At 34.9% G+C, this 27,466-nt stretch overlaps 2 protein-coding genes across 2 annotated transcripts in view; one reads left to right on the top strand and one right to left on the bottom strand.

Annotated features, from left to right (window-relative positions):
* Positions 1–235: 235 nt before the first annotated feature.
* LOC108367420 (dedicator of cytokinesis protein 3-like) overlaps positions 236–27,466 on the bottom strand; it is a 61,190-nt gene continuing 33,959 nt past the window's right edge. Inside the window, 7 exon segments of the mRNA XM_017622026.1 lie at positions 236–1,213; positions 1,216–1,290; positions 1,293–1,529; positions 1,764–2,271; positions 4,195–4,415; positions 4,510–4,753; positions 4,827–4,947. Coding sequence (XP_017477515.1) covers positions 504–1,213; positions 1,216–1,290; positions 1,293–1,529; positions 1,764–2,271; positions 4,195–4,415; positions 4,510–4,753; positions 4,827–4,947 — 2,116 coding nt within the window. The 3' untranslated portion in view covers positions 236–503.
* Positions 16,657–27,466, top strand: part of LOC108367418 (innexin inx3-like) — a 21,689-nt gene continuing 10,879 nt past the window's right edge. Inside the window, 3 exon segments of the mRNA XM_017622025.1 lie at positions 16,657–17,100; positions 17,176–17,233; positions 23,843–24,144. Coding sequence (XP_017477514.1) covers positions 23,982–24,144 — 163 coding nt within the window. The 5' untranslated portion in view covers positions 16,657–17,100; positions 17,176–17,233; positions 23,843–23,981.

Genomic DNA, 27,466 nt, shown 5'->3' with positions numbered 1-27,466 from the left:
TTTTTTATATGTCAAAAACTAGCAACACCCTCCACAAAAAATTGCAAAAAATCAACGGCAAATCCCAGCTGCTTCAAACTTGCACTTTATTATACTAAAAAAGAATGGGCTACAAAATTGCATACTCAAAATATTTTTAAGAAATCAAAGTAAAAAGTTCAAAATTTTTATGAAAGGGTGTTAATTTTTTTGATATATAGAAAATTTCACCAACGAAACTTCCAAAATTAAGTTTAAAATTTGAGCTTCGTTAAAATCTTAAATGTTACGCCCAGACCATGGCTTTCGTGATCGAATGGAACTCGATTTGAAAATTCATTTTGAGATTACGGCACTCGATAGCGAATCCGCCTCAATTTAAATTATATTGGAGAGAAAAGAGCTGTAATTTTATTTTATTCGATTCGAAACAAGTAATCATTCGATCACGAATGTCATGATTCCCTTTCTGGTAAATGCTAAGAAATTACGTCTGCGGAAGTGTTAAGTATGTATGCACATATTTAGTTTATGGAGGCATACTTACCATCCTCGTGAAACAGTTCACCGGACACTAGATCCTTAACAGCATTCAATTTCGCCTGTATCAGCCGCACAGGTGCATCTCTGGGTATGGCATCTAGCATATTTCGCGCCAACATACCCAACTCAGGCGCCGGTAATGTGTCCTTTAATTGTTCCAGCACCACACCCGTGGAGTTCAATAGCGCCTCTTGAGTTGGTATGATCACATCGTAGGATGGCACTGCCAACATACCATTAAGAGCTGTAAAGAGCGAATGCAAATCTCTACGGAAAGAGTCCTCATATTGGCCCCCAGTAGCACGCGCAAACAACTTTCGTGATTGTATCAGCAATTTGAAAATATATTCTAATGAACTGAAACATTTCTGGAATGGATCAGGATGTTCGGCTTTGGTCATAAAAACCGCCATATGCTCCACTGATGTAATTAGTCCCTTATAAACGAGCGCAGCGGCGAAATGATTTTCAATATAGGCATTCATTACAGGTCGAAAATGTTGGAACTTATTGCTTTGCAATACGCTGAAAATGCTGACAAGCACATGGAACACCAGACCTGAATGCTCTGTGCTATTGCCCTCTTCGTTGGAGAACATGGCAAATAGTGCGTCGAGCACATCCTGCAAAAATTTAACCAGCTCCTCATCGTTTAGTCGCAGAACGCCCGTAAGGGAGTCTTGTATAGTCTCGGATTTGTGCGCCATTGAAGCAGTGAGAGAAGATCAGCGTTTTGCGTCAGCTTTGTTGAGCATAACAGCGATTTGATACAAATACTTCTTTCGAGCTACGATGAAATATTGAACTACAATCCACTTTGGCGTGTGGATCCTTTGGTTTGCTAGGCAACTTTAGATAATTACCGGCATGCAGTTTGCCCGCATCCTCACACTTGTAAACGTACAACTCGTGTTGACCATCCGTTAGAGTTGCACCGCTAGGGTCCATTAGACGCGCAAAACTGAATCCGAAGAGTTTGGGATCCGATTTTTCGCGTGTGGAACAATGTCGAAATTCAAAACGCACATGCGCGGTGGAGAACTTATCGATTGGCACACTCAAGCGCAGCATTTCATTCCAACAGGGTGAGTTTTGATGATATAATATCATGGATTTATAATAGTTCTGCGGATCCATGCCGGAAGCGCCCCATAAACATTCGGNTGCACCGCTAGGGTCCATTAGACGCGCGAAACTGAATCCGAAGAGTTTGGGATCCGATTTTTCGCGTGTGGAACAATGTCGAAATTCAAAACGTACATGCGCGGTGGAGAACTTATCGATTGGCACACTCAAGCGCAGCATTTCATTCCAACAGGGTGAGTTTTGATGATATAATATCATGGATTTATAATAGTTCTGCGGATCCATGCCGGAAGCGCCCCATAAACATTCGGTTAAAATAGTACCACCTGTATCGAGCACAACCACAGTTGTTAGGATATTTTTGGCAGTGTTCTTGCCGCCACGTTCGAATTCACCACGCTCCAAGGTGATGAAGAGATCGTTGCGCACGTCACCGGGCATAATGACATCGGGGAAGCCCATTTTGCGCGTGATTGTCGTGCCTTGAAAGAGTAGCGGTTGCTCTTGACGCGCCTGACCGAGTCCGCCATGCAGCAGTTTGAGCGATACTACGATGCCCTGTGTATTTTGATTGCCTGAGGTTATTGGCGAGAATTTGCCAGTTGATTTCTTAATTATTAATTCATGTAGTTGATGAAAGTCTTTTTCTTCGCATTGATAGATCTACGTTTATTTAGGATTTGTGCGAAAAATAATTAGAAAAAAGAAAGTAAATTAGATAAAATTGTATGGTTATATACATATGTATGTATCTACATTCATAGACAAATATATATGTAAGCATGTTAAGTGAAATACTAAAGAGAAATATGTAAGCCTAGAAGGAAGGAAATAAATGTACGTTTTGTGAGTAGTGCGTTTGCCGTAAAATTTTCGTATCCGAAAGGCGCCTGATCATCAGACTGGTTGAAAAGGAGAATTATAAAAGCTGGGATTGTTCTATACCGAAAACATTATACCCCTGTTTTTTTTAAATCAAAAAATATTTAGACGACGATCAAAGTTTGCTTTGCTCCCTTATCCAACTTGGAAAGGCAGAACAGACTTCGCGGTTTTTGTTACCGATGATGATGTCGATGTCATCAGTTCAGCGGTTCAGTTCTGCAGCTCTTATTATCTTCTCCAACTCAGATTAAAGAAGTTACATAAGAGGGAGTCGCCCTGTCTGAAACCCCGTTTTGTGGCGAACGGCTCGGAAAGTCTTTCCCAATTCTGACGGAGCTGGTGGTATTGCTCAACGTCATTTTACACAACCGTATCAGTTTGGCGGGGATGCCAAATTCAGACATAGAGCGTATAGGCAACTCCTCTTGTGCTGTCGAAAGCGGCTTTAAAATTGAAAAATATATAGCTTGTGAGTGTCGATCTTCTTCTCGCGGGTCTTTTCCAAGGTTTGGCGTATTGTGAATACTTGGTCTATAGTGGATTTGCCAGGTCTAAAGCCACACTGATAAGGTCCAATCAGTTCATTAACGGTGGCCTTCAGTCTTTCGTACAAAACACTCGACAAGACCTTATAACCTATGCTTAGAAGGCTGATCCCGCGGTATTGGATTGGACAGAGAACACTTAAATTCCAGTCGTCGGGCATGCGTTCATCTAACCATATTGCTCGCCACCGTACTTGAATAGCTTAGCTGGCAGGCTGTCAGCTCCAGCAGCTTTGTTGTTTTCAGCCGCTTCTTGCTATTCGTCATGGTCAGGCGGTTGTACATCGAGTCCGTCATAATCGACTGCGGATTCGGGTTCTTCTTCGCCACAACTTTCCGTTCTGCTACCACTCAGTATGGTGGAAAAGTGTTCCCTCCATAATTTAAGTAACTAGGTCGCCATTCTTGTTCTTATAGGAGTACGGTGCGTATCTTCGCTGNGCGGTGCGTATCTTGGCTGCAACAAGATAGTTCCGAGTTGATGTTTTGACTTCGGAGTGTATGTCCAAAACGCTGGAAGTGTGCCTTCCGTCTATCACAACATGATCGATTCGGTTCCTTGTTTTTCGATCCGGAGACAGCTTGAACCTAATACTGCATACTACCATGTTTCGGGCCTCGGCGAAGTCAATCAGTCTCAGTCCGTTGTCAGACGTTTCGTCGTGGAGGCTGATTTTTTCGACGGTGGTTCCAAAGTTCCCTTCCTTGCCTACCCTGGTATTGAAGTTGCCAAGCCCGATTTTGATATTATGGCGGGGCAGCGCCCGTACGTGCGCTCCAAGCGCTCATAGAAAAGATTCTTGGATACCTCATCTTTCTCTTCCATCGGGACATGGGCGCAGATGAGTGAGATGTTGAAGAATCTCGCTTTGATGCGGATTGTGGCTAGATGCTCGTCCACTGGGGTAAACGACAATACTCGGCGACGGAGTCGCTCTCCCACCATAAAACCAACACCGAATTTGCACTCCTTTACATGGCAGCTCTAGTAGACGTCGCAAGGCCCCAGTACATGTATGACGATGAGACATACATACCTACATACATATGTATCGACGAAGTTATCAATGCATAATATGTATTGCAACCAGAAATTCGTTTTTTAAATATAAAATTATGATTATGTGATTTTTTTTTCATAGTGGAGTACACTAACCTTAAAATTAAATTCCTTCTCCTCTGTTTCGACAGAACTATCATAGTGAATAATTTCATTTAGTGGCAACACGCCCACACCAAAAGGACGACGATAAGTGGGACCCGTACAACAAAGGCTATTATTCTTCTCAACCTTTTTGCCCGTCTCTGACGGAATGATTTTCCCCACACGCATTACCACAGCCACTAAATGTAAATCTTCATTCAAATCCACAGCACCTGAAAACAGTTTTGATATACAAGTTACATACATACATGTAAAGTTTATACACAATGATCTTAATTTATTATGGAAATTTTTTTCTTAACATACCTAAATCTGTGAATACCGTACAGTTGCTATGCAACTTTTCTATATAATTTGAGAAACCATCTTTTGATATTTTCACCAAAAAACGTTCTGATAGCGCGCGCATGCGCGATGGATTGGCATCGTATAGGAAGAAATATACCTCAGCGTCATCGCCACCAATACGGTGGCCAAAATCACGCATACAAAAGTATAAATGGTGTGTAAGTATTTTTCGCTGAACTTTGCGACGTAACGTACCGCGACTCTGCATTGAAAAAAATGGATAGATTATATTGGTATTATTAAAAATTTATAAACTATACAAATGTTTGTCTTACCGATGATGCCTTTGCGTTATCTGCACTTGTCACATGCACGTTGTACAGACCCACAACTCCGATGTTATGCGGATCAACTGCTAATGGACCGATTCGTGGCACTTGATCCAAGCCAAGTTTTCTGCAAATAAAACAAAAAAACATGCGTTGGATTAAGTACCTATTTATTTAAGCATCCGCTTAATTTTTAGTGAAATCTATAGTATGTAAATATAAAAAAAAAATTAAATTTAGTAAACATACAGTTATTTTCGAATTTCCATCAAACGCTGGCTTTTTATTAAAGGTCGTATGTAATTTAATACTGAAATAATTATTTTTAATTTCTATTCAATGGTTCGTTAATAATCTGCCGACCCTTCCACAAAGCTGGATTACGAAAGAAAATGAGCTAGGGCCTTACTACTAAAGTAAACGAAAGATATATAGAACTAAAAGCAAATTTTTGTATTTGAAAACTGGAACGTAATCACGATCGTTATAACCCCTTTTGGGCCAAATGAAAGAAACTTTTCATTGCACATATGCACATATATATTGCTATAAGTAACACCTTTTTAGTGGTGGATAGGTTACTCTGGTTCTAAGAGCGCCGTTTATGCTACATAAGCGCATTTTCTTCATGAAATTTTAATTATGCATTTCTGGCAAAATAAATAAGGACGCGACATTTTAACAAGTTCTGGTTATAGATATATTGGATATATTGATTATAATAAAAATAAAATAAAATAAAATAAAATAAAATAAAGTAAAATGAAATAAAATAAAATAACATAAAATAAAATAAAATAAAATAAAATAAAATAAAATAAATGTAAGCTTATATTACATATCTTAAAATTCGTACCAATTTTTTATTTTTTATTATTATTTTTTGCTAGCGGTGATATCTATGCATTTTCTTGCATATAAAAACAGTTCAAGAATTTTTTATATGGGCGAAATTATAACTCATAGAGATGCCATTAAACACAAAAATGTTTGCAGTTTTTCCATAGGGTTGCATTTTTAGACAAAGTTGCGTATTACAAAACTTGAGAAATGCTTTAGTGAATTTTGAACCGAACCGAACCATTTTTTGAGTGGTTTTCGGTTTTGGCATTTCAAAATAAAAATGGTTCGGTTCAGGCAAAAGGCGACGGTTCGGTTCTAAACCGGTTTACAGCCCTGGTAAAAACTGTATAAAATATGTAATTTACAAAAATGCAGCGCCCAAACTTAGTTTCACACTTCGATTTTTAAATATTTCTTTTTATATAACGACAACAACAACGCATTTTACACTCAAGTTCAATGCAATGCAACTCCAACACTTGGCTACAAAAATCGCATTCATTTCGATGTACATACTACATAGATCACCACTGCTTAATTCAACATTTGTATTGTCGACAATGATACAAAAGCGGGTTCACAACATCCCAAACAAGCAGCACACCAACCAATTCGGTGCAAGATCAATTCACTACGATCGTGGGGCGATTGCTGTTGCTGTGTGGAGCTGTTTGTTGGCCAACTACCACAATACCAATACCATAACCATAAACACTACTCGCGCTCAAGCGGAACAAAAACGCGATCGGCATTCGTAGCGTAAGCGCTTACATACAGCAGCAGCAGAAGCAGGCTCGCTGTCGCTGTTGTGCTACACAGTGAGCTGCCGTTCTACGCTTACGTCGTCTACCTGGCTTACGCAAAGAAAGAGACGGCCAACAGGCCCAATGCTGACGATAGTAATGTGGTAGCGATGATGACGAAGATGAACGGCATGTGCACACATGGGGCGAAGGTGCAAAAGTTGCAAAAGCGAGGAAAGCTCGTGGTAGACGACGACCATTGTAGCAGCAAGAGCAACATCAGCAATGTATCGGTTAAGAAATGATAATGAGAAGCTGCGCGTGCGTGAAGCCCTCGCGGCTGATGATGGCTCTAACAAGGTAGAAAAGTGCTAATCCCATATGCATATGTACATTAGGGGGTCCAAAAAAAAAGAAGAGGAAAGTCGAAATTTTAATGCTCTCACCCCCTAGGATTGTCCTATACTGAAAAAATATACACATTTTTTTTGTTTTGTATTTTATATAACGGAAAACAATTTTTTCGTAGAAACGGTAAAGAATTCTTGAAAATAAAAAAATTTGTCCATAGGAAAACTCTGATTCTCTTCAGGAGACTTCCAATAATAATACCAAATTGTTTATTTAACCATTTTTGAATACTAATTTTTTTTTTATTGGTTCCCCCATTGTATTTTCTGGGATTTTTGGCAGTTTTTGTAGGATCTATAAAATATATGTACATATGTAGTTACTATAAGCAATGGTTAAATAAACAATTGGGTATTATTATTGGGAATCTCCTGACGAGAAACAGAGTTTTCCGATCGTAAAATATTGATTTTCATGAATTCTATACCACTTCTACGAAGTTGTTTTCCCCATATAAAAACATATCGTCACCTGAAATGCAAAAAGTCGTAATTTATAAAAATGCAAAATTCACTTTTTGATTGCTATGATGGATTTCATCGAGTTACAACTCTCCACATCGTTTTATGAAAAAAAAAAATTAGTCATGACTTTTTCCATTTCAGTGACGATGATGTCGTTACGTTATTTTGCATTTAGGTGACGATATGTACATGCAAAACTTTGAGCGCTTTGACCGACTTCTAATTATTGTTTGATTTCAAAATAAAAAAATAGAGGTATACATACATATTTTTTGGCGTAGAACAATTCCAGGGGGTGAGAGCATAAAAATTCCGACTTTACTTTTTCACATGCAATTCGGTCCACCCTAATGTACATACATACATATACATATAATATGGCTGTAGGTGTGCTCTCCTGCATTGGCCGTCTCATGCAATTCATCACGTTCCCATTTAGGGCTTGCGAGCATTTTTCAAAAGCCCGGAATGTAGTCATAAATATTTGCTTTCATTTGTTTATTTTTTGTTTCTATGCTCATTGCTTAGTTGTATTTACAAGAGTGGCTTGCTGTTTACTATTCAGCAAACGTTTCTATCCGTACGTATTTAGGTACTCTTGCGGAAAGTGTTGCCACTTGTCCAGCACAGGTATAACATATCGCACGTTTAATAATATAACGAAGTATTTAAAAACTTCATTTTTGTGAGAAAACGCAAACAAAGTTGTATCAATTCATACAGTTGGTATAGGAAAAGACTGATGGAAAGACACACATTTTCGAAATATTTGGGAAGTTTGATTATCTGTTAAGACTGAACATATTTTACTTATCAAGCTTATTAATTGCATATTGAAATCTGCAAAACGTAAATTTTGAGTTATATCTCTATATTATTAAAGGTGTGATATCATGCCAGTTAATTATACATGTATGCATATGTATGTACATACATAACTCATTAATTTTATGCGAGAACTCTGCCACCTTGGTACTCACTAAATTTTGTGGGAACAGGTTATAACTTCATTTCTCTGATATGTACTTAAATGAGTGTTACTGTGTGTGTGTGTTTGAGGTTAGAGTTGCTTTCTGTAAGATCAATGAGTCATTTATGCTTATAAATACATATTTACATATATGTAGTTACGAGATTTGTGTGGTAAACTTAGACTTCATGTGATATCGTTAAGAGTTGCCATGTGGCGTATATTAAATAGAAAGAATGTTGACTTTTTAAAGCTTGTTTGACCGATTTTTATCAGGCAGGACCACGGTGTTACATCTCGACAGTGCCTTTCATTATCGCAAAAGCCCTTGGATACACTCACAGGAATAAAATCGTGCTATCTAAACCATGGAAAGCTGTGATTATTTTGCACCCTTTGCAGGATTTCGTAAAGGCGTAAGACATCTTCCAATAAAATATATAGAAAGATCACATGTAGGTACTATATGTATGAATGTAGTTTGCAATGTATATATTTTTTGTTTTTGTTTAAATAAAATGGGAAATTCGACAGTTTTTCTAAGAACCTTGGGGAGGTTTTCTAACTTAGCAGGCGCTTAAATTATAAGGTACAAAATTACTTACCGGAAAATCTGCTTAAAAAATTGCTTTTATATCTTTGAAGGACTTGGAATTGACCCGATACATTCCAGTTTGTCAATATCGATAATTCGATGAATTTAACAAACCGTTAAATTTGATAACTCAACAAAATTTGACAATTCGACTAATTTCGATGACTAGGCGATCAATCCGAGGACCCGATAAATTTTGATAACTCAAAAATGTATGTGGGTAACAGCAACAAAATTTCTAGAAAGATGATTTTACGGTATATTTTTGGGCCATCCTAATGTACGTACCATATTGTGTATATGCATACATACTTATAAGTGAATTTTTTGATAAAAACTAGTTTTAATCTTGAAAAATGGCTCAATAATTAAATAAGAGCGCTCATGGCTACACATTACCTACACATACGCGCAGAAAAGAGAGAAGAAAATCAAGAAGTGAGAGAAAGGGAGAGAGAGAGAAAGAGAGTGCGAAAAGGGTTGAGAGCAACCACAACAAAAAAAAAATGGAACACACACTTGCCGTTGTATATTCTCTTGTTAGACTTGGCTAAGACGATAGCGAGGATTTGAACTCGAAGCAGCAACGATCGCATGTTTATTGGCTGTGTTGGGGTCCACTAAGGAACCAAACAGTAGCAGTTTAAGTAATGAACTCTTTAAGTCGCTTTTAATTGGGCGCAGCCAGCGACTGAGTATTATTTTCGAATAAATTAAAAGGTATTTAATTTTTTTATTTGAAGAAAACCTAGTGATAAAGTGAAAGGTATTGTAAATTTTAAAGCCGAAAATACCGAAAAATATACATATATATGTTTGTATGCGTATACATATGTACAAATGTATGTACCTATGTATTCAAGTATTTAAATAGAAAATATGAAGAACAGAGTTAAAGTTTAAACAACTAAAGCAGATAACGAAAATACGATTGTTTACTTTTGAACCGTCATTTTTGTCATTTGTATAAAATGCATACATAAACATATCAGTGCCTCCAATACAGCCGATTACTGTTGACAAACTCAGTGTTTATCGTTTTTTAAATCATATCTTTGGCTTAGTGAACCAAACAAATAAAGTGCAAATAAACAAAACATGAGACAGTTAAAGAAGTTTTACTTAAAAAATCGTATGCAGTTAAAAGTGTTGATTTGTCTGCTTATAGGTCTACATACATACATATGTATGTACCTGCTTATCTGCACATCCCATGATCTCATTTGTTATACATACATACATACATATCTTTTTAAGCACATGCAATGGGTATGGCCATATATTTGTATGCATGCACGCAGTATGTATGTACATAATGTATGTCTGTAGAACTGGTCTACCGGTACCTTTAGCAGTTGGTACCAATGTATGAAGTGTTTAAGCAATGCCTTGGCGACAAGTTTTCCGTGGTGATATCTTCTTTTCTTAACTTTGTACAAAAACGCGACATTGTCGCTGTGCGTCGACATCTATTATGTCTTATGGACATTATATGTATGTATGTACATTAGACTACATCACCAAAAAAGTTGCAGTTTTTCCGACGGGATTACAAAATCTATTATATTCTAAGACGTCCACCAAAATATTTCGGAAAAATATTAAGATTTAAGCGAGCGGGACCGATTTGAAAATACCTCCAAAAATCACCAACAAGATTAGGTTTTAAAAATCTGTATAAAAATATTTAAGAATATTTTCAATGGAATCGTAATAATGAGATTTTGGATGCTGTTTTTTCTACTTTTTTCAAAGATTGATTTATGAAAAACTTAAATAACTGGGCCAAAACTAAAAAAGGTATTTTCCCACTAGTTTTATTTATGTGCAAAAAAAAGTCATTCGTGTCCCAATTTTTTTACAAATACCAACACATTTTAACTAAACTTTGAATGATGTTCGTTCATCCTACCTTTCTTTTTCATCCTTTGAATGAGCTTATTAGCAAAGAATTAAAAAGGGTGAGAAAATACCTTTCCAATGATACCTCAGAAGTCTAAATCGGAAGAATTTAGGTTCATCTATTCAAATTATTCTTATACCAATCTTTGAAAAAGTTTAAAAACAGCACCAAAAATCTCACTCAATATTTTTGTGTAAATTTAAGTTTAAACCGTTTTGTCATTTGAGGGGATTTTTGCAAAAAACATCTTTAAGAAACTATTTTTATTCATAAAAATCTCCATTTTTGGGGGTATTTTCAAATCGGTCCAGTTCGCTTAAATATTAATTTTTTTCCGAAATATTTTGGTGGACGTCTTAAAATATAATAGCTTTTATAATTCCAACGTACTCGTAAATACATATACTAACATGCACAGCCAACATAACCGATCTGGAATATCAAAAAAAAAGGTGCGACAAAAAAAGAAATAAAAACATAACCAGCACGCATAAGTGACAAGAAAACAAGATGACAATAGCAACAACAACAACACCGTCTTTACCAACAGTGCAGATACACATTCATAAGTACATATACACGAGAGTAAGGGCTTCGATTGTGGCAATGGGCACAACTGAATGGCATTATCTATAAAACCATTTTATGACCTGATTCGGTCTGCTTTCAGTAGTATACATTTACATACCACAAACATACATACAAATGCATGCAAAATAGTTATTGTTATGTTGCACTTCTCCAAGTTGATCATTAAAATGCGCGAAATCGAAATCGGTTTTTGCATTTTTATGACTTTACTTTTAAACGAACAGTGACCAAAGGGACAACATGCTGGCTTCACGATCGCTAATATCGTACTTAAAAATGAATCCTAAATGTATGAGACTAATACAAACCTGTGCCTAAAAGCTGTATATGTATACTTAAAGTTAATCTATATATGGGGCGTTCCATACCAAAATGGACGGGGTTCACACTTCATGTGTTTGGTTTGTTTCAAATTTTTAGGGTTGATGAACAAACATAAATAATAAATAAATATTAAATTTATTTAATAGTTTTCCAGATATCTCGAGAACGGGGCAAGGAAAAAATTTGAAAAAAAAATCACGCATACACACATTTTCTTTATGAAAATAAATTTTTAACATGCAAATTGTTTGATAAAAAATAATAGTTTTTGAAAATATGCCATCTCAAGTATTGCGCAATAATTAAGTATAGTATTACTAGGTGCACTCTACAATAATTTGAGTTATGACTTTCTTTACACCGAAGTTCAGTAAATAAAATCTGTACATTACAAATTTTTTTTAATTTGTTTAGAATTTTCTTTGAGTATGCAGTTTTATAGCCAATTAAATTTTAGTATAATAAAGTGTAAGGTCACGTGGGCCACTGTGGTGTAGTGGTAAGCAGTGCGCGCTTCCACTCCGCAGCACCTGGGTTCAAACCCTGGGCAAAGCAACATCGCAAAAAATATAGAAAAAAGGGTTTTTCTTAACAGCGGTCGTCCCTCGGTAGGCAATGGCAAACCCCCGAGTGCATTTCTGCCATGAAAAACAGCAGAAATGTTTAATCAGCTATAACTTCGGGACCATAAGTCAAACCAAATTCAAATTTGTGCACATACATACATACATATCTATGGTAGGTGTATACAAATAAGTTTGATAAAGATGTACATACGTATGTATAGTATGTATTCGTCTATCAAAACGAAATTTACTGTAGTAAACTAAAGAGGAAGGACTCAACTTAGCTTAGTTTAGTCATTTTTTTGGACTTAAGTCAAGGGTTAGCCTACTTTTTACACAGCTTATTCTTGACTAAGTCTAATAAATTGGCTAAACTAGTAAGTTAAGTTGAGTGCGAGAAATCAGCCCATAATCTTTGCTTTTACATGTCGAAAAATAAGTCGCAGAGTCAAACATTAAAGGTAGCTGGACTTCTAATGAAAAGTCTTTCGGATGCTCACGAGTGGGATGTCCGAGTAGCAATCATGTATGTATTGTTCATAAGCAAGCCTTAAGTTGAATAGAAAGCAAATAGTTTGTCTCCTTTGATTTATGCTAAACTGAAAATAAGTCGCATGACTTTGTGTTTGCTACTGTTTTATTTTTTGATTTATTTACCCCGAACTATAGAAAATAGATACATAGAAAAAAGGTTTTTTCTTAACAGCGGTCGTCCCTCGGCAGGCAATGGCAAACCTCCGAGTGTATTTCTGCCATGAAAAACAGCTTCTCATAAAAATACAATCGCCGTTCGGAGTCGGCGTAAAACTGTAGGTCCCTCCGCTTTGTGTGACAACATCAAGGCGCACGCCACAAATCGGAGGAGAAGCTCGGCCAANGGGGTACTCTGCTAGTATTTTATAAAAGGTGCATTCTTTTGCAACCGGGCTGCAAAAGAACACTCGCTTAAATGACGAAATACATGGCAAAGCAACAACACAAACTCGGCTATTTATTCGCTTGCACCCTGGTACGCGACCGGGAGGGTAGTGTTGGTAAGTGAAAGAACTGCACTATTGTGAATTAAAAAAAATATATAAGTATGTACTGAAAAAAGTAAAAAAAAAATCCACTCATGCTTATATAGCCGTAGTTGCGTATATAACGTATACGTCCCGTAGCACCATACGCAGGCAACTAAAACGTTTACACGCACGCCTTAACTTAAAAGCCATCTAATTTAAAAGTAATTAAATATTGGCGCTTACGATTCTTAAACAGTATTCCTTATGCACATATGTATGTACATATATATTAATTTCTTCATGTATATAACAATTTTATAATGAATGAGTGTGCCAATAAAAATTTTAAAATTGGAATTTTTGTTTCTCAAGCCATCGTCATCTTATAATTTTTTTTTGTTTGCTGAAACGATAGTTTTATTCATTCGTTTTGACAAGAAGAACCTTTTCTTTGTTTAATTTTAACATTTTGAAGGAACTTAAATCATTACAATTAGAAAAAATCGTAAAACTTCAAAAATAATTAAAACAACACCAAAATTAGATAATAATAGCATGCGTTTTCCCGAGATGAACGTACCAAGAATGGTGCTGAGTGGACGCCATATTAACAGAGCTGTGCAATAAATAATTTATTATTTTAAAAAATTTTGAACTAGCTTTATGAAAAGCATAGCTTTATTTTTTCGATGAACTATGCTGAACTGTTTCTTGTTTTTGTGATTAACTTGAAAAAAATTTAACAGGATAAAATTATACTGTTAGTGTTACGATAAGTTCCTAAACATATTAGAGAATATTGGGATATATAAATTATTAGAGCAACAGATGCAAATCAATAATTTTTATAATTTTTGCCTGTCTGTTCGTATGTTTGTACGCGCATCACTCGAAAACTAGTGCATAAAATCGAATGCAGTTTTCACCGATGTATTACTTGAGGTCTAACTTAAAATGTAGAATAAAAAAATATTGATAGTTCCTACCTCTTTGAAAATTGCAGCTTAGTTGTTGTCAAAGAGAAGGCTTACACTCGAAAAATTTTTTTCGGATAATACGTAAATAACGATAGTAATTTAAGAAAGTTACGGCATTAAGACATGAAAAAGGAGTATATGGAGTTTTTTTTATACATATGTGTATAAATACGAAAAAATAATTGCAAATACACTTAAAAAAAAAATTGTATAGATTTCCTAGCTAAAAGGTAGGTTACTGATTTCCTAGCTCATTATTCGCGAAATTACATGCTCCATTATTCAACGAATAGTTTGTTTAAATTTCGGACTTTTTAGATTGCAATATAGCTGCTGTGGTGTGCGTAAATTTGCTACGAAAGTGTGTACAAGCTACAAAATACACATCTGCTGTTTGATTTCACCCGTAGAACTGTGTGAAGCCGCTAACAAAAAGGATTTTTACACACGCAAATGTGTAAACGAGGAAAATACATATTCATCGTGTAAATTTACCAAAAAATTTAAAAAATAAACAAAAATATACCCGATTATAGTCGCAATTTTAAACAGATTTTTTAGAGTGTACTTATACTAATGTACTACACAGATTCAAAGCCTCACTTTGCATGCAAATACAAAAAAAAAATTAATTCGGCCAAGAGACAAGCAGGAATCCAACAAGCCACCGCAATCAACAACGACGTTCCCAGGCAACAAGTATTGGAAATTTAAGGTAGCAACAGACATTATATCCCCAATCTTAGCAGCTACATAAATACACTCACTAGAACAAAACGATCGTATGAATAGTTGAATTGAGTGGCAAAAGACACAGGCAAAAAACCGAGTAAGAATTTTATGCGATCAATACAATGAGTTGACAGGATCAGCGGCGCTACAAATACAAATTCGTATAAAGGCATACCTTAAAATATATTGTGTGGATATATGTATGTAGATATGATTGCAGGTATATTTATGTATACACGGAAAAATGCACATTTATAAGACACTCTTTAAACATGACTTTGGCTATGGTAGGTGTGCGCTGAGAGAGTGAGAGTCATTGGCGAAGATAAGCCTGGAGTGGAAAACGAAACTCCGCTGAATATTTGAGTTTGTAAGCGAACGAAGTGCAACAATGCACATTTCTCCTGCTTTTTAATAATGAGATCTTGGTTTTTTTTTATGAAAAGCGCTGGGTTAGAGCTGAATGTGGAGATAAGCTAGTCCAATACAATGTACTAGTGAGCATTCGAGATATGCATATAGATATTTCCTTACATACCTACCGAAATACGCACAGAGAGCGGGAGAGTTTGAACCCCGACTTTCATTACATGGAAAAGATACAAAACAGAGTTGCCGCAAGATTAAAAATATCTCCGTGGCAATGATACCTTAAATACCTTATTTATGTCCCAGCTTGATTTGTATAGTAGATACTATATATTTTCGTAATGATCACACGAAATGACCTAGCACTTTTTCATGTCTGAATCACTTTCATAGAACTCGCTTTATGTATTTTTGAATAAGTTTAAACGTGCAGCTTTAGCCAGGGCATTTCTAGATATGAAATCTGCTACAGAGGGTCTATTCTAAACGTTAGCAAAATTGACTGAAAAGAATGTGTTTAACATTTATTATTTCCCTCTTTTGTTTGGCGCTGTAAACGCTAAAGCGATTTTGCCCGGGTGCAATAAAGCACATCAGTCATTTTTCTTTTGTGCTAACTGACGTCAATTGGAAATAACAAGTGAAGCCAAGTCCTTCTCCACTTGGTCTTTTCATCGCAGAGGGAGCCTCCCTCTTCCTCTGCTAGTCCATGTCATTGTAAAGCTCATACAGCTCTTCGTTTCATCGTCTGCGGTAGTCGACCTCGCCAACGCGTAAAGTCCCGTACATCTTCCGCAACAACTTTCTCTCGAATACTACAAGGGCGCACTCTCATCTGGCCTGGAAAAAAGCAGAAGAGACTAGGCGTTTTTTAGCTACCAATGATGTCGACGTCATCGGCATACGCCAGCAGTTCTAAGCTCTTGTAATAAAGTGTGCCTGAACAGTTCAGTTCAGCAGCTCCTTTTATCTTTTCCAACATCAGATTGAAGAAATCACACGACTGGCATACGCTCTGTCTGAAACCTCATTTGTGTATGCTAGCGATAATAACAGTGGTTTTAAAAGTTTATCCAGCTTTTCTAAGCCTGCTTAGGTGCTGGAAAAAAAAATTTGAAACCTGCTAGACTGGTTCAGGGCTTGGAAAGGAAATTTCAGTCGTAATTGTATCTAACATATTAATATTTATCTGAAAACCCTTTCTTTCAAACACTTGGCAACTCTGCACACAGTCATAAGCTTTTGAGCGTAACCACACCGCAGCCGTTGACTTTGCAGCTGCTGCTACCAGCGTATGTATGTGCTGGGATATTCATTCAGCGACGGTTTTGTGAGCCGCTCATTCAAAGTACATTCACCAGTGTGATTTGAGAAGGCAAAAAGATTGGTAGAACTAGTCGGACGATATATCGGCAATAACGATCAAAGTGACACAGCAAATACTGCAAGATTGTAGTGTCACCAACAAAAATAGAAATAAAAAAAAACACCTACTAATACCACTTTACCAATAACTTCATCAAAATTACTCAGCAGCAGAGCCACAATAGTCAGCCAAAAAACGAACGCACTAACTAACCAACCAACCAACCAACCAGTCAAGTCAAGTCAGCCCAGACACAGTAGCAAAAACGCGTCCATTTGTAATTTTTCCCATATGTAATTGCAATACACACGCGGCGGAGTTTTCAAAGAGCATAGGCTGAATAGAAGTTGCAGTGAATTAAAAATTAAAGTGTAGTAGCGCTTATGAGGATGAAAAATGCATAGAAAAGTGATTATAAAAATGTAAAAACAAAATATTTAATTTAAAAAAAAAAATAGTGAAAAATTCACAAAAAATTATTTTTGCATGTTGAACAGAAAATTTCTCACTCCAAATGGAATGACTGCTTTCATTTGAACAACTCAAAATTCAAAGGTAAGGCAAACCCCAACAACAAAGCAATAAGCAAATAAATTAGTATATCGCTAAAATGTTGTAGACAGACAGTTCAGTTTAAAAAATTTCGCAACAAGTTTACAAAAACAACAATTGCACACTGGACATATGTATAAAAAATTTGCATAAACGAAAACAAAGTAACAAAAATGGCTGAATACCTTCAATATTCAATAAAGCGAAAGAAACAGCCAAGTCGTGTGTGTTAAAACTACATATACATATGTATATGCAAAGCAATATGTAGCTTAAACCATGGAAAGCATCCAGAACATCTCGTTTGGAGTTTGTGTCATAAACCACTGTAAAAAATAAAAAACGCATACACTCTCACAGCCGGACCTACCACCATCATCAACACCTATCAGAGCTACAACAAAGGCAGGCAGGCAGTACAAAGTGGCATCAGTCACGGCTGAGAGAGAAGTCGTGCGTACTATTTAGCAGCAACACAGCCGACTCATGACACTCCAAAACCAAGAACCCAGAACCGAAACTCAAAACCAGTTTCGAAATATATAGTAGTAGCAAGATGAAAGAGTAATATGAAACTGGCAAAAGAAGTGCAAAAAAGTACTCGTTACGAGAGATACGCTCAAAACTCGTACATTTGTTTTGGATCTTTTTCCACTTTCTACCTACGACATGGCTCTTCGTGGTGGTAAATCCTCTTGAGTCTTGAGAATCCAGAGTCATAGATATATGTATGTATGTACATGCATACATACATATGTATCTGTGCCAACAACTGCAACATGTAGCATAAAACGTTATTGAGCAATTTTGTAGGAGAAAATTTATGTTCATTAAAATTATGCACAATATTTATGTAAATATCAGCATAGGTACATACATACATATGGAGACACCTGAGAGATCAGCGCTCGCAACACAGCAGTTAGCAATGTTTCGAATATGTGTGTATACATAAGTAGGAGAACAAAAGTCGTAAATTTTAATAGAACTGGAAATGAAGCATTTACCATGACATTTTTTAAAACGAGCGAACGAGTTGCAGAAGGTTTCAAGATTCAAGAAGCGAGTGAATAAATTAAGCGCTTCGTATGTGTTCGTGTGTGGCGGGTTGGTGAAAATGCAAATTTTTGGCAATAAATACCTGAAAAAAAGACAATAGTTAAAAAATGGCAGGTCAAAAAACCCATATAACCTACTAACATACATATGAAGCATTGAACATACCATATATACCATCATAAGGGATATGTGAAACATGTTTCGCACTTCGCTATTTGAAAAAAATTTAATTTGCTAAAAAAAATTGTGTGGTTCTTAATCAAGAATGTTCACTCAGGAACAATTCTGGCAGTTATATATGTTTGTGTATACTTACTTACATATGTAAAGGAAAGAAAGAAGAAGAAAACGCATTTACCTACATACTTTTAGTTTTGACTGTTGTGAAATTGCTGTAAGTTCAAAAGATGAAACTTAAAAGGTTATCAACGGTTACAGTAAGAAATTGTTTTACTACAACATACTAAACAAAGCATTACTGAAGAAGCAATGTGTAAAATCTAGAGCTTTTGGAAGTAGAAGCGTTATTTCAATATTTGTCTGTGTTAATAAGGTTAAAACCCTTAAGTATGATTTACTTGTTTTTTCGGCGAGCGCATTTGTTGCCAACATAAAATTTACAAATTCATGGGTAGGGATGACAGCGGTTAATCATTTTATTAAATTAATCGATTATTTTTGTACAGTTTTCGATTTAATTGTATCGTAGGTTTGTGTTTCATTAATCGATTAATTGGAAAATAATTGTAAAAATATTATCAAGAAATATGAATTCTCTGGTTGTCTAAAATCCATCTATCGATCTTTGGGACCCTCATAAATCTTTTGTACACAAACGAAGGCGAAAAGATGATGATTTGAGTTTTTATTTAAATTGTCAAGCCCAAGAACTAAAGAGGAATGTCATCGACGCTCGGGAGAAAGTGAAAACTGTTTACCCAAAACAACAAAACAACCCCAACAAACAAAAAAAAAAAAAAATACGGCCATTTAGTTGATACCTCGGTGCCTGCTGAGCGACTTTTTTCAAAAGCTGGTGCTACAGCCACCAAGAAACGCAACCGCTTAACAACAAAACGCTTATCAAAATTTTTGTTTTAGCAGACTTGGTTAAATAATAAAAAAAAACTTTTGTTTTTATAAACTTGGGTAAATCATTATCGATGCTAAAAATATAATGTTTGCCTTTGAAATCCGATTAAACGATTATTTCTCAACAATTGCAATTAATTGCAAATTTTTTTTCTGGATAGTGATTAATCATATGATTAATTAATCGATAATTTTATTTTTATTTTTTTCCTAGCCCTATTCATGGGCGATATTTGAAAATCGTGAATACTTTTAGCCTTGGCTCAAAGTCTTGATGTTTTATTTTTTCTGTTTTGAATAAATATTCGGGATATTCACAAGATGTCGCAATGTCTTAAAGTAGTAAAATTAGCTAATGTGAAATAACGGTTGAAATGGTTTTATAATAATATGGGTATAAAAAGATTTATTTATATATTTTCTATCGGCCCAACAAATTCTTGGTGTAGTTACAAATCCTTTAAAAGCATTTTACATTTAAAATTTGTATGGCTTTGTGACCTTACGACGCGTACGGCATCTTGTGAATACCCTAATTAAATAAATTTGAAAATTTGCACTTTACAAGTGGAACTTCTCAATAGTAATATAATTGCTTGACGCTCACAGAATATGGTAGTGTTGTTAGTGTAGTATGACACAAAGGAGAGGGACCTATAGTTTTATGCCGACTCCAAATGGCGATTCATGGCAGAAATACATCCGGAGGTTTGCCATTACTTGACCGCTATTAGAAAAAACTTGTATATTAGTCTAGAACTGGGCTCGATCCCAGGCTTTACGGAATGGTAGTGCGGAATATTTTTATAATTTTTTATGTATGTTACCGAATAATTTTGGACCATATGAACCATTTTTGATCTCTAGGGTTGTCCCATACTAATTTGGTTTATTTCCGGTCATTGGATCATGAAGAAGCTAACGATACATCTATTTTATTTTATTCTTCAGTCATTTTTTAAGTCAGTGGTTTTTAATTACTTGTTTACTTAGGGCTCTGTATTTTCTTCAGCTTCATAAAAACTCAAAAAATGAGCAGCGCTTTTAAATAAACAGTGTCTTTTATCTAAAAGACTTCCTCTTTGAAAGTTATTAGAATATTAAATAGCTTCCAATAGCTCTGTAATATGAAGATAAACGAGAGGGGGTCTTTCAATAGTATTACGTTTACATTCACGTCTTCTAAGGGATACCTTATTAGAAGGCCTTGACACTCTGGTCATTTCATATAAAAAAGGACTATAGTTAGAGTCTAGTACTGAAGGCTTATCCCCACAAAAGATCAAATAGAAGGGCTATTAGGTCGCCTATTTTTTCGTACTATTTTAGGCATCTGGGTTCATATGTATATGTAGTATCGGAAAGCCCTAAATTATAGTTGCAACAGGTGTTTGTTGTAATGTTGTGCAGAATGCCCAAAGCTATAGACTTTTTCACATCAAATATTTATCATTTTATGAAAATTGTAATGCCTTTAAAATTGTTTAAATCAATTGAATATCGATTAATTATGTAGATATCATTAATAATTTTTTCCTTTATATGCCACAACAAACGGCTTAATGTACATTTATTAATAAGTGGTTGAAAAATAAAACAAACAATCGTACGAAAGTACATAGATCAACAGTTTTTCAGCATACTCATATCAACTTACTTCATCATGGAGAAATAAATGTGCTGTCAAAATAATAATACATGGACATCTGTGAAAAAACGCATGCGTTTTAAATTAAACCCTTTCACGTAATATTACTTAGTAATTATTTTTTATTTGCATTTGAATACGTTTATATATGCTATAGCATATCAACTAAGATGCCCTTGAATCGCAATATAAACTTAATTAAGCGCCTCATAAATCCAAACTGAAAACCAAATTCAATCTTTCAGGGGATGTTAAGTACCAAAACGTCGAACTTATAACAGTAAATGATGTAAGAAGTCCTTACTAACTCATTAAAAAAGTATAGTAGTCATTTAGTTGCATTTCTAGCAAAAACACTTTGATAAAACTGATGTCTGTACATTAGGGTGGTAAAAAAAAAAAAAATTTAGTTCGAATTTTAATGGCATTTTTTAGTAGTATTTTTTTATAGTTCCCCAAAAGCCCCTAAAATACATAGGGTAGCCCATAAAAATCGTAAGTATTAAAAAAGGTAAATAAACAACTTAGTATTATTACTGGAAGTCTACTGAAACAGGGTTTACTGATCGAAAAATATTGATTTTTTTTTCATGTAAAATACATGATTTTGAGATAAAAAACAGCGCTATATTTTTCGATATACATACGTATGTATAACAATCCTATGGGTCAGAACATTAAAAGATGGACTTTTAATTTTTTCACCTGCATTTTCGGACCGCCCTATTGTACTTAGATACATGCATTATGTAATGACAGTGCTATCACATGAAAAATAATTACTAAGAATATGTACTTACAAATAAACATCACTTGTTAGTATACAATTTTATAAAGATTTACTAGAGCATGACGCACTTACATACATACATACGTACATATGTACGTTATGTTGAAATTGGATACATTCCATTTAACATACAAAAATAAGAGACATAATTATTTTTTTCTGAAACCAAAATAAAATAAGATTAACAAGTTAGTATTAAAATATGAATTTTGTATGTTTTAATTTTATTACTCAAGCCATAGAATAAATATGAGGCCTAATGTGATGCTACTATCATCACCTGAAATTCAAACGACCATACTAACAAAGAAATCAAAATTTTGATTTCTGATTGATATGATGTATTTCATCGAATTACAAAAAATTATTCAAAAAAAGTATTAGTTACTGCCTTTTGCATTTCGGGTGAAAATATGTACAAATGTACATGGCTTTTCTTACAGTTACATCTGAAGTTACCTGAAAACAAGTTTTTGAAAAACCCTATTTAAGAAACGGAAAATAATTAAAAAAATCTAAAATATTTTTGCAAGGCAATTTCGAAAAAAAATAATTTCTTTGGTTCAACCCTAGTCTTCGCCTTTTTACTTTACCTACATTCAGACATACATTTTTTTTTACCAAAATTTTAAAGAATTTTTGTGAGCTTTAAATTAGTGGCATAAGGGCGGTTCGTTAGGGTGATAGGAACTCAGATCTGGTGGGTAATTACTAGAACGGGGTACTTGGGGTCAATGAACTTTGGTACAAAAAAGTGGCTCCTTGAGACAAGAATGTCGATATCAATTAATCATGTCTTTGAAATTTCAAAGTCCTTTAAAAAGAAGTGCTAAGAACAGGTAGAACAACTAAAAAACGCAGTTTTTTATAGTTGGTTCGTAGTTTTATGAATTTACTGATATTTTTGATCCTTAGCATCCCCTTCTCGCCTTATGCTTGTAGACTCTACTAAAAAATTACATATGTATTATTTATTAGTTTTACTATGTTTTGCCTGTAGTTTTATATATGTATTGTATTGATCTTTTGTGTGTTTTGAAATTTTTTGGTTTTTATCGCACGCTGTTATCATTAGCATAGCAGTTGAAACTAATTCGTCAATCGTCAGCGCAAAAGTTCGTCAGGATGCCCATCTATAGAAACCTTTGGCCTAAGAAAGAAATTGACGAGATCAATCCTTTGAATTTTTAACTTTTTAATACCAGTTATCGAGTATGTAGAAGTGTGGGTCACAAAAGAGTTTCCCCACACACGCAATTTCGAAAGCATAGTAAGCGGTTCTTATAATGATTTATTTCCGAACGAATTTCCGTCTTATAATACTTATCTATCGGCCGATGCACAACAGGCAATGGAAAACCTCCGAGCGTGAGAGAGAGGTATATAAAAACAAAAATCGTTCAGCGGTGGCATAGAGCCTGCCTGCTACTACAGAATTCAAAAATGCGTATGGAGTTGTGAAATATTCCAGAGAATATCATGAAGCAGGTTTACAAAGAAATTCCGAAAATTATGTGAATAGAAAAGAACTGAAACTTCAAAACCATTTACCAAACATTTATGGTTAATTTTAGCGAATCGTTAACTCTACTTTTCATTTAATACATTATGCGATATTATTTAAATTGTACTAAAAATAAACATCTCAGAGTGGTATTCGATACAATATTTTCACAAGTGTTTAAATTATGTCAATGTGGGAAATCAAAAACATAATTACATATAAAAACACAGCAATTATTATGTAGGCGAGCGCGACACTTAACGATTAAACGGTTTCAATTAACAGCATACGTAGAAAGTGTATGTACACACAATCACACGCTTTACGTAAAACACATACAGCTGAAAAGTCTCGTTAATCCAATAAATCACGTTAATAAACAAATGAATGAAATTAATGTATACAAATGTTGCAATTGTTTAATTGTTATGCAAAATAAGTTGCGTAATATTTAAATTAATATTTTATGTCTGTTTACTTATTTATGGTTAACTATTTTTTTTGTTACTATTCTTACAGTTGGAACGAGTGAAAAAAATATCACAATAACAAAGCGACGTACATACACGTACGTTAGGAGCAAAATCACATACTTACTAGCGGGATTGGAAATTCTCGTAGCGTGTAAAGTGCTTGAGAGACAAATTAAGGCAACAATATGGCGCTTTTTGGCATGGTATCAGCCGTTTCAGGCTTTATAAAAATTCGTAATCTCTTGGATCGTGCTATCATCGATAATATGGTTTTTCGTTGCCATTATAGAATTACAACAGCGATGTTGTTTGTTTGCTGTATCATCGTGACGGGGAATAATTTAATTGGTAAGTAGTTCTTTTACATTTGTATGTATGTATGTACTAGTCTTTAATTAAACTTCTATATTTTCTCAAAAAACGTAGTAAATTTACTACAATTGAGGAGTTTGGATTAGGTTAGGAAAGCGTGTTTGAATACATCATACTTCCTCTCGGAGGAAAGTTTACTAATTGTAAGTGGCCTCTAGAGTGTCAGGATTAGGCGCCGCCTTTCTAGAGAGGCTATTATGAAAATGTAAGCTGTTTGTTCTGTGCTTAAAGGAAATAGTACCGCGAACTTTCTGCGATGAACTTTTTCTAAGCACTCGATTGCACTTAGGGCCAGTCTTTCAGTGCAAGGTTAAATTTGACTTTGGTTCAAGCTTAGTTTAAACGCTCGAGCTGCCTTTCAAATATAGATTGAGAACAAAGTTTGAGTTTAAAGGGCGGATACATTTTAAAAGATACTTGAGAAAACGAGCCTTAGAGGTCTATTCTGCACGTTACCGAAGAGTTTATAACCGGAAAATTTTATAACCAAAAAATGTTACCAGTTCTTGTCACCGCGATTCTAGGTACGTTGTTAATGCAGTTAAAATATTCAGCAATTCAGCTATGAAGAATTGTGCAAATTCTGGCATTGCATATTTCACGGGGCAATATTTTGTTACCAGCTTATGTTAACCCAAATTATTTGTGTTAAAATATTTTCGTGGCTCCCGGTGTAAACAAATAAGAAGGCTAAACTTTGTAATAATAATTTGAGTCGATTTTATTTCGACTATGAATATGGCCCAATAAGTTTTGAAATGTAAAATAATGGAAGTCTTTATATATGTACATACATACATGGTATAAACAATTTAAATGACTTGAAGCCACTTTTTTTTTGGCTGAGACACTTTTTTTGTGACTTTCGAAAAATTTTCAGCGGTAACACTGGGACAACCTCTGAAGTACCACCCTCCTTTTAAGAAAATTTAATTATAGAAATCGATTAACGTGGTCGAAAGTTATGCGGTAACATATAGATGGTCCTCGACTGTTACGTCGCTCTTGTCTCTAATCCTTGTTTAATCTATTTCCAACCCTAACTTAAGTGAGCAGTAAGGATTGCTAAAGTAAGTAGGTCCCAAAGATTAGACATGGATTCGGTAAGGATTAGAGACATTAGCCACTAACAGTTTGTATTTTTTTTAATTTTGAATTGTGTCGTTATTACATCGATATGTATGTATAAAAAAAAATATTCCGCGAACTGATTACCTCCTTCTTTTAAAGTCGGTTAATACGAAATATCGCTCAAATATATTCTAGTTGAATGTCGAAATTACACCTCCATCAAGTGTACGTTTTAGAAATTCTGACCATACATCTTGTCTACATTTTGACCTCCGATGCAAACATATTTTCGGAATAACTCAGACAACATTTCTAAAATTCATAACGTTTCTTGCATTTATCCTAGTTGTACTCATTTCTGGCGAACAAAACACCGAAGTTTTCAAAAACAGATTTTTTTTTGATAAATCGACTCAGATATCTTCTATCTATTGGTGAATTCGTTGCTCCCAAAAAATGTTTCCTTTACACGTTGCAAAATGTGTTTGATGTTACAGCCAACCCTGTAAAAAGGCATGTTTTCGCCTGCTTGTCCTTGTCTAGCTAACGAATTTCATAATTTCTATCGTTTTGTGCAACCATCTAATTTTCAGGGCAACCATCTCCCCTAACAAAGCTTCAAAGGGCAGAGAATGTGCAAGAAAAGAGAAACACCTTATGTTCGTATCGATGAGTGGAATATCGAAAGGAATTCTTTGGCCTAGAAATATTAGCCAGGAAGTTTGTGTTGCTGACTTGTCGTTTTTGCATACTGCAATCTCTTCAAGAGCTTCGAACATTTCTGACTGAAGTTCAATGAATGCTGATACCGCTTTGTCACATTGAGCACATCTTGTATAATTTTTTTTTCTTCCATATTTCAGTTATTTTGAAATAGAGTTCTTCCGGAATCGTTTCTCGGTTCCTTTGGAGTCGAGTTTCGGTTCTGCAGGAACCGTTTTTCGTTTTTTTTTTTTAATTGAGCTTCGGTTCCGTTAGAACAGTTTTTTCGGTTCTTGTAAGAACCGATCGATTCTGTGTTTCACTAGTATGCACCACTAATCGCTGGAGTTCCATCATATCCTTGGCCATAAAGGTACGAACANTTCTTGTAAGAACCAATCGATTCTGTGTTTCACTAGTATGCACCACTAATCGCTGGAGTTCCATCATATCCTTGGCCATAAAGGTACGAACAATTTATACCTACTTCCGAAAGATAGTTCTTGATAACTTTCCTGAAATTGAATAGGTGATACAATTAAAAATAGGGTGGATTACCCGCCCTAGAGTTATTAAAGGGTGTATACGAAAAATTTTGGTCGCACAAATACTCGTACTGTCGCGACATAATTATTAAAATAAGCACAAGGAAACAACTTTATCAAAAACTTATCTTTGACTGCTGTTTTGTTCAATGTACCGAAATGTACAAAGTTGTTAGCCAATGCTTGTTTTTCAAAACATGTTTAGAAATTATTAATGACAATATACATTAAAAGAAAGGTAATTCAATTGTTTTTCCTTCCATAATAAATTATTTTGGATTAACCATTTTTCTTTGTAAAAATTTGCAAGTTTTGAGTACGCCTTATAGGTACATGTACGAAAATGTACAAAGTTGTTAGCCAATGCTTGTTTTTCAAAACATGTTTAGCAATTATTAATGTTAATATATATTAGAAGAAAGGTTGCTCAATTACGTTTCCTTACGTAATCCATTTTTTTGGATAAATAATTTTTTTTTTGTAAAAATTTGCAAGTTTTGAGTACCTCTTATGGGTACATGTACAGAAATCTACAAAGCTGTTAGCCAAGGCTTGTTTTTCAAAACATGTTTAGTAATTACCAGGGAACGGATTTTTAGGACCTAAAAACCTATAAAAAAGGCAAAATAAAGTAACGAAATAGGCTGGAAAAGGCAAAATAAAATAGCGAAAAAGGCAGGAAAAGGCACTAGGTAGTGCAAAAAAGGCAAAAAAAGGCAAAACAAAATAGCGAAAAAGGCAAAAAAAAGGTATTGCAAAACAAGCAAAATAAGGCACTAAAAAAGGACAGAAAATACGAAGAACAATCAAAAAATATATTTATTTTAGAAATGCTTATATTACAAGTAAAAAGAGAAAAACTATGAACTAGTTTCATTGTATGAAAAATTTGTACTTTGAATCTTTGACTATTTTATCCTTTCGAGTTTCTAACTCATACAACTTTAATCTGTATAGTTGTAGTAACATTGAACTACAAG

The sequence above is a fragment of the Rhagoletis zephyria genome, unplaced genomic scaffold (genome assembly GCF_001687245.7).
Source record: "Rhagoletis zephyria isolate East Lansing unplaced genomic scaffold, Rhagoletis_zephyria_1.1 Rzeph_scaffold_02675, whole genome shotgun sequence".
In the NCBI taxonomy this organism is placed as follows: Eukaryota; Metazoa; Arthropoda; class Insecta; order Diptera; family Tephritidae; genus Rhagoletis; species Rhagoletis zephyria.
This window is presented reverse-complemented; position numbering and strand designations above follow the sequence as displayed.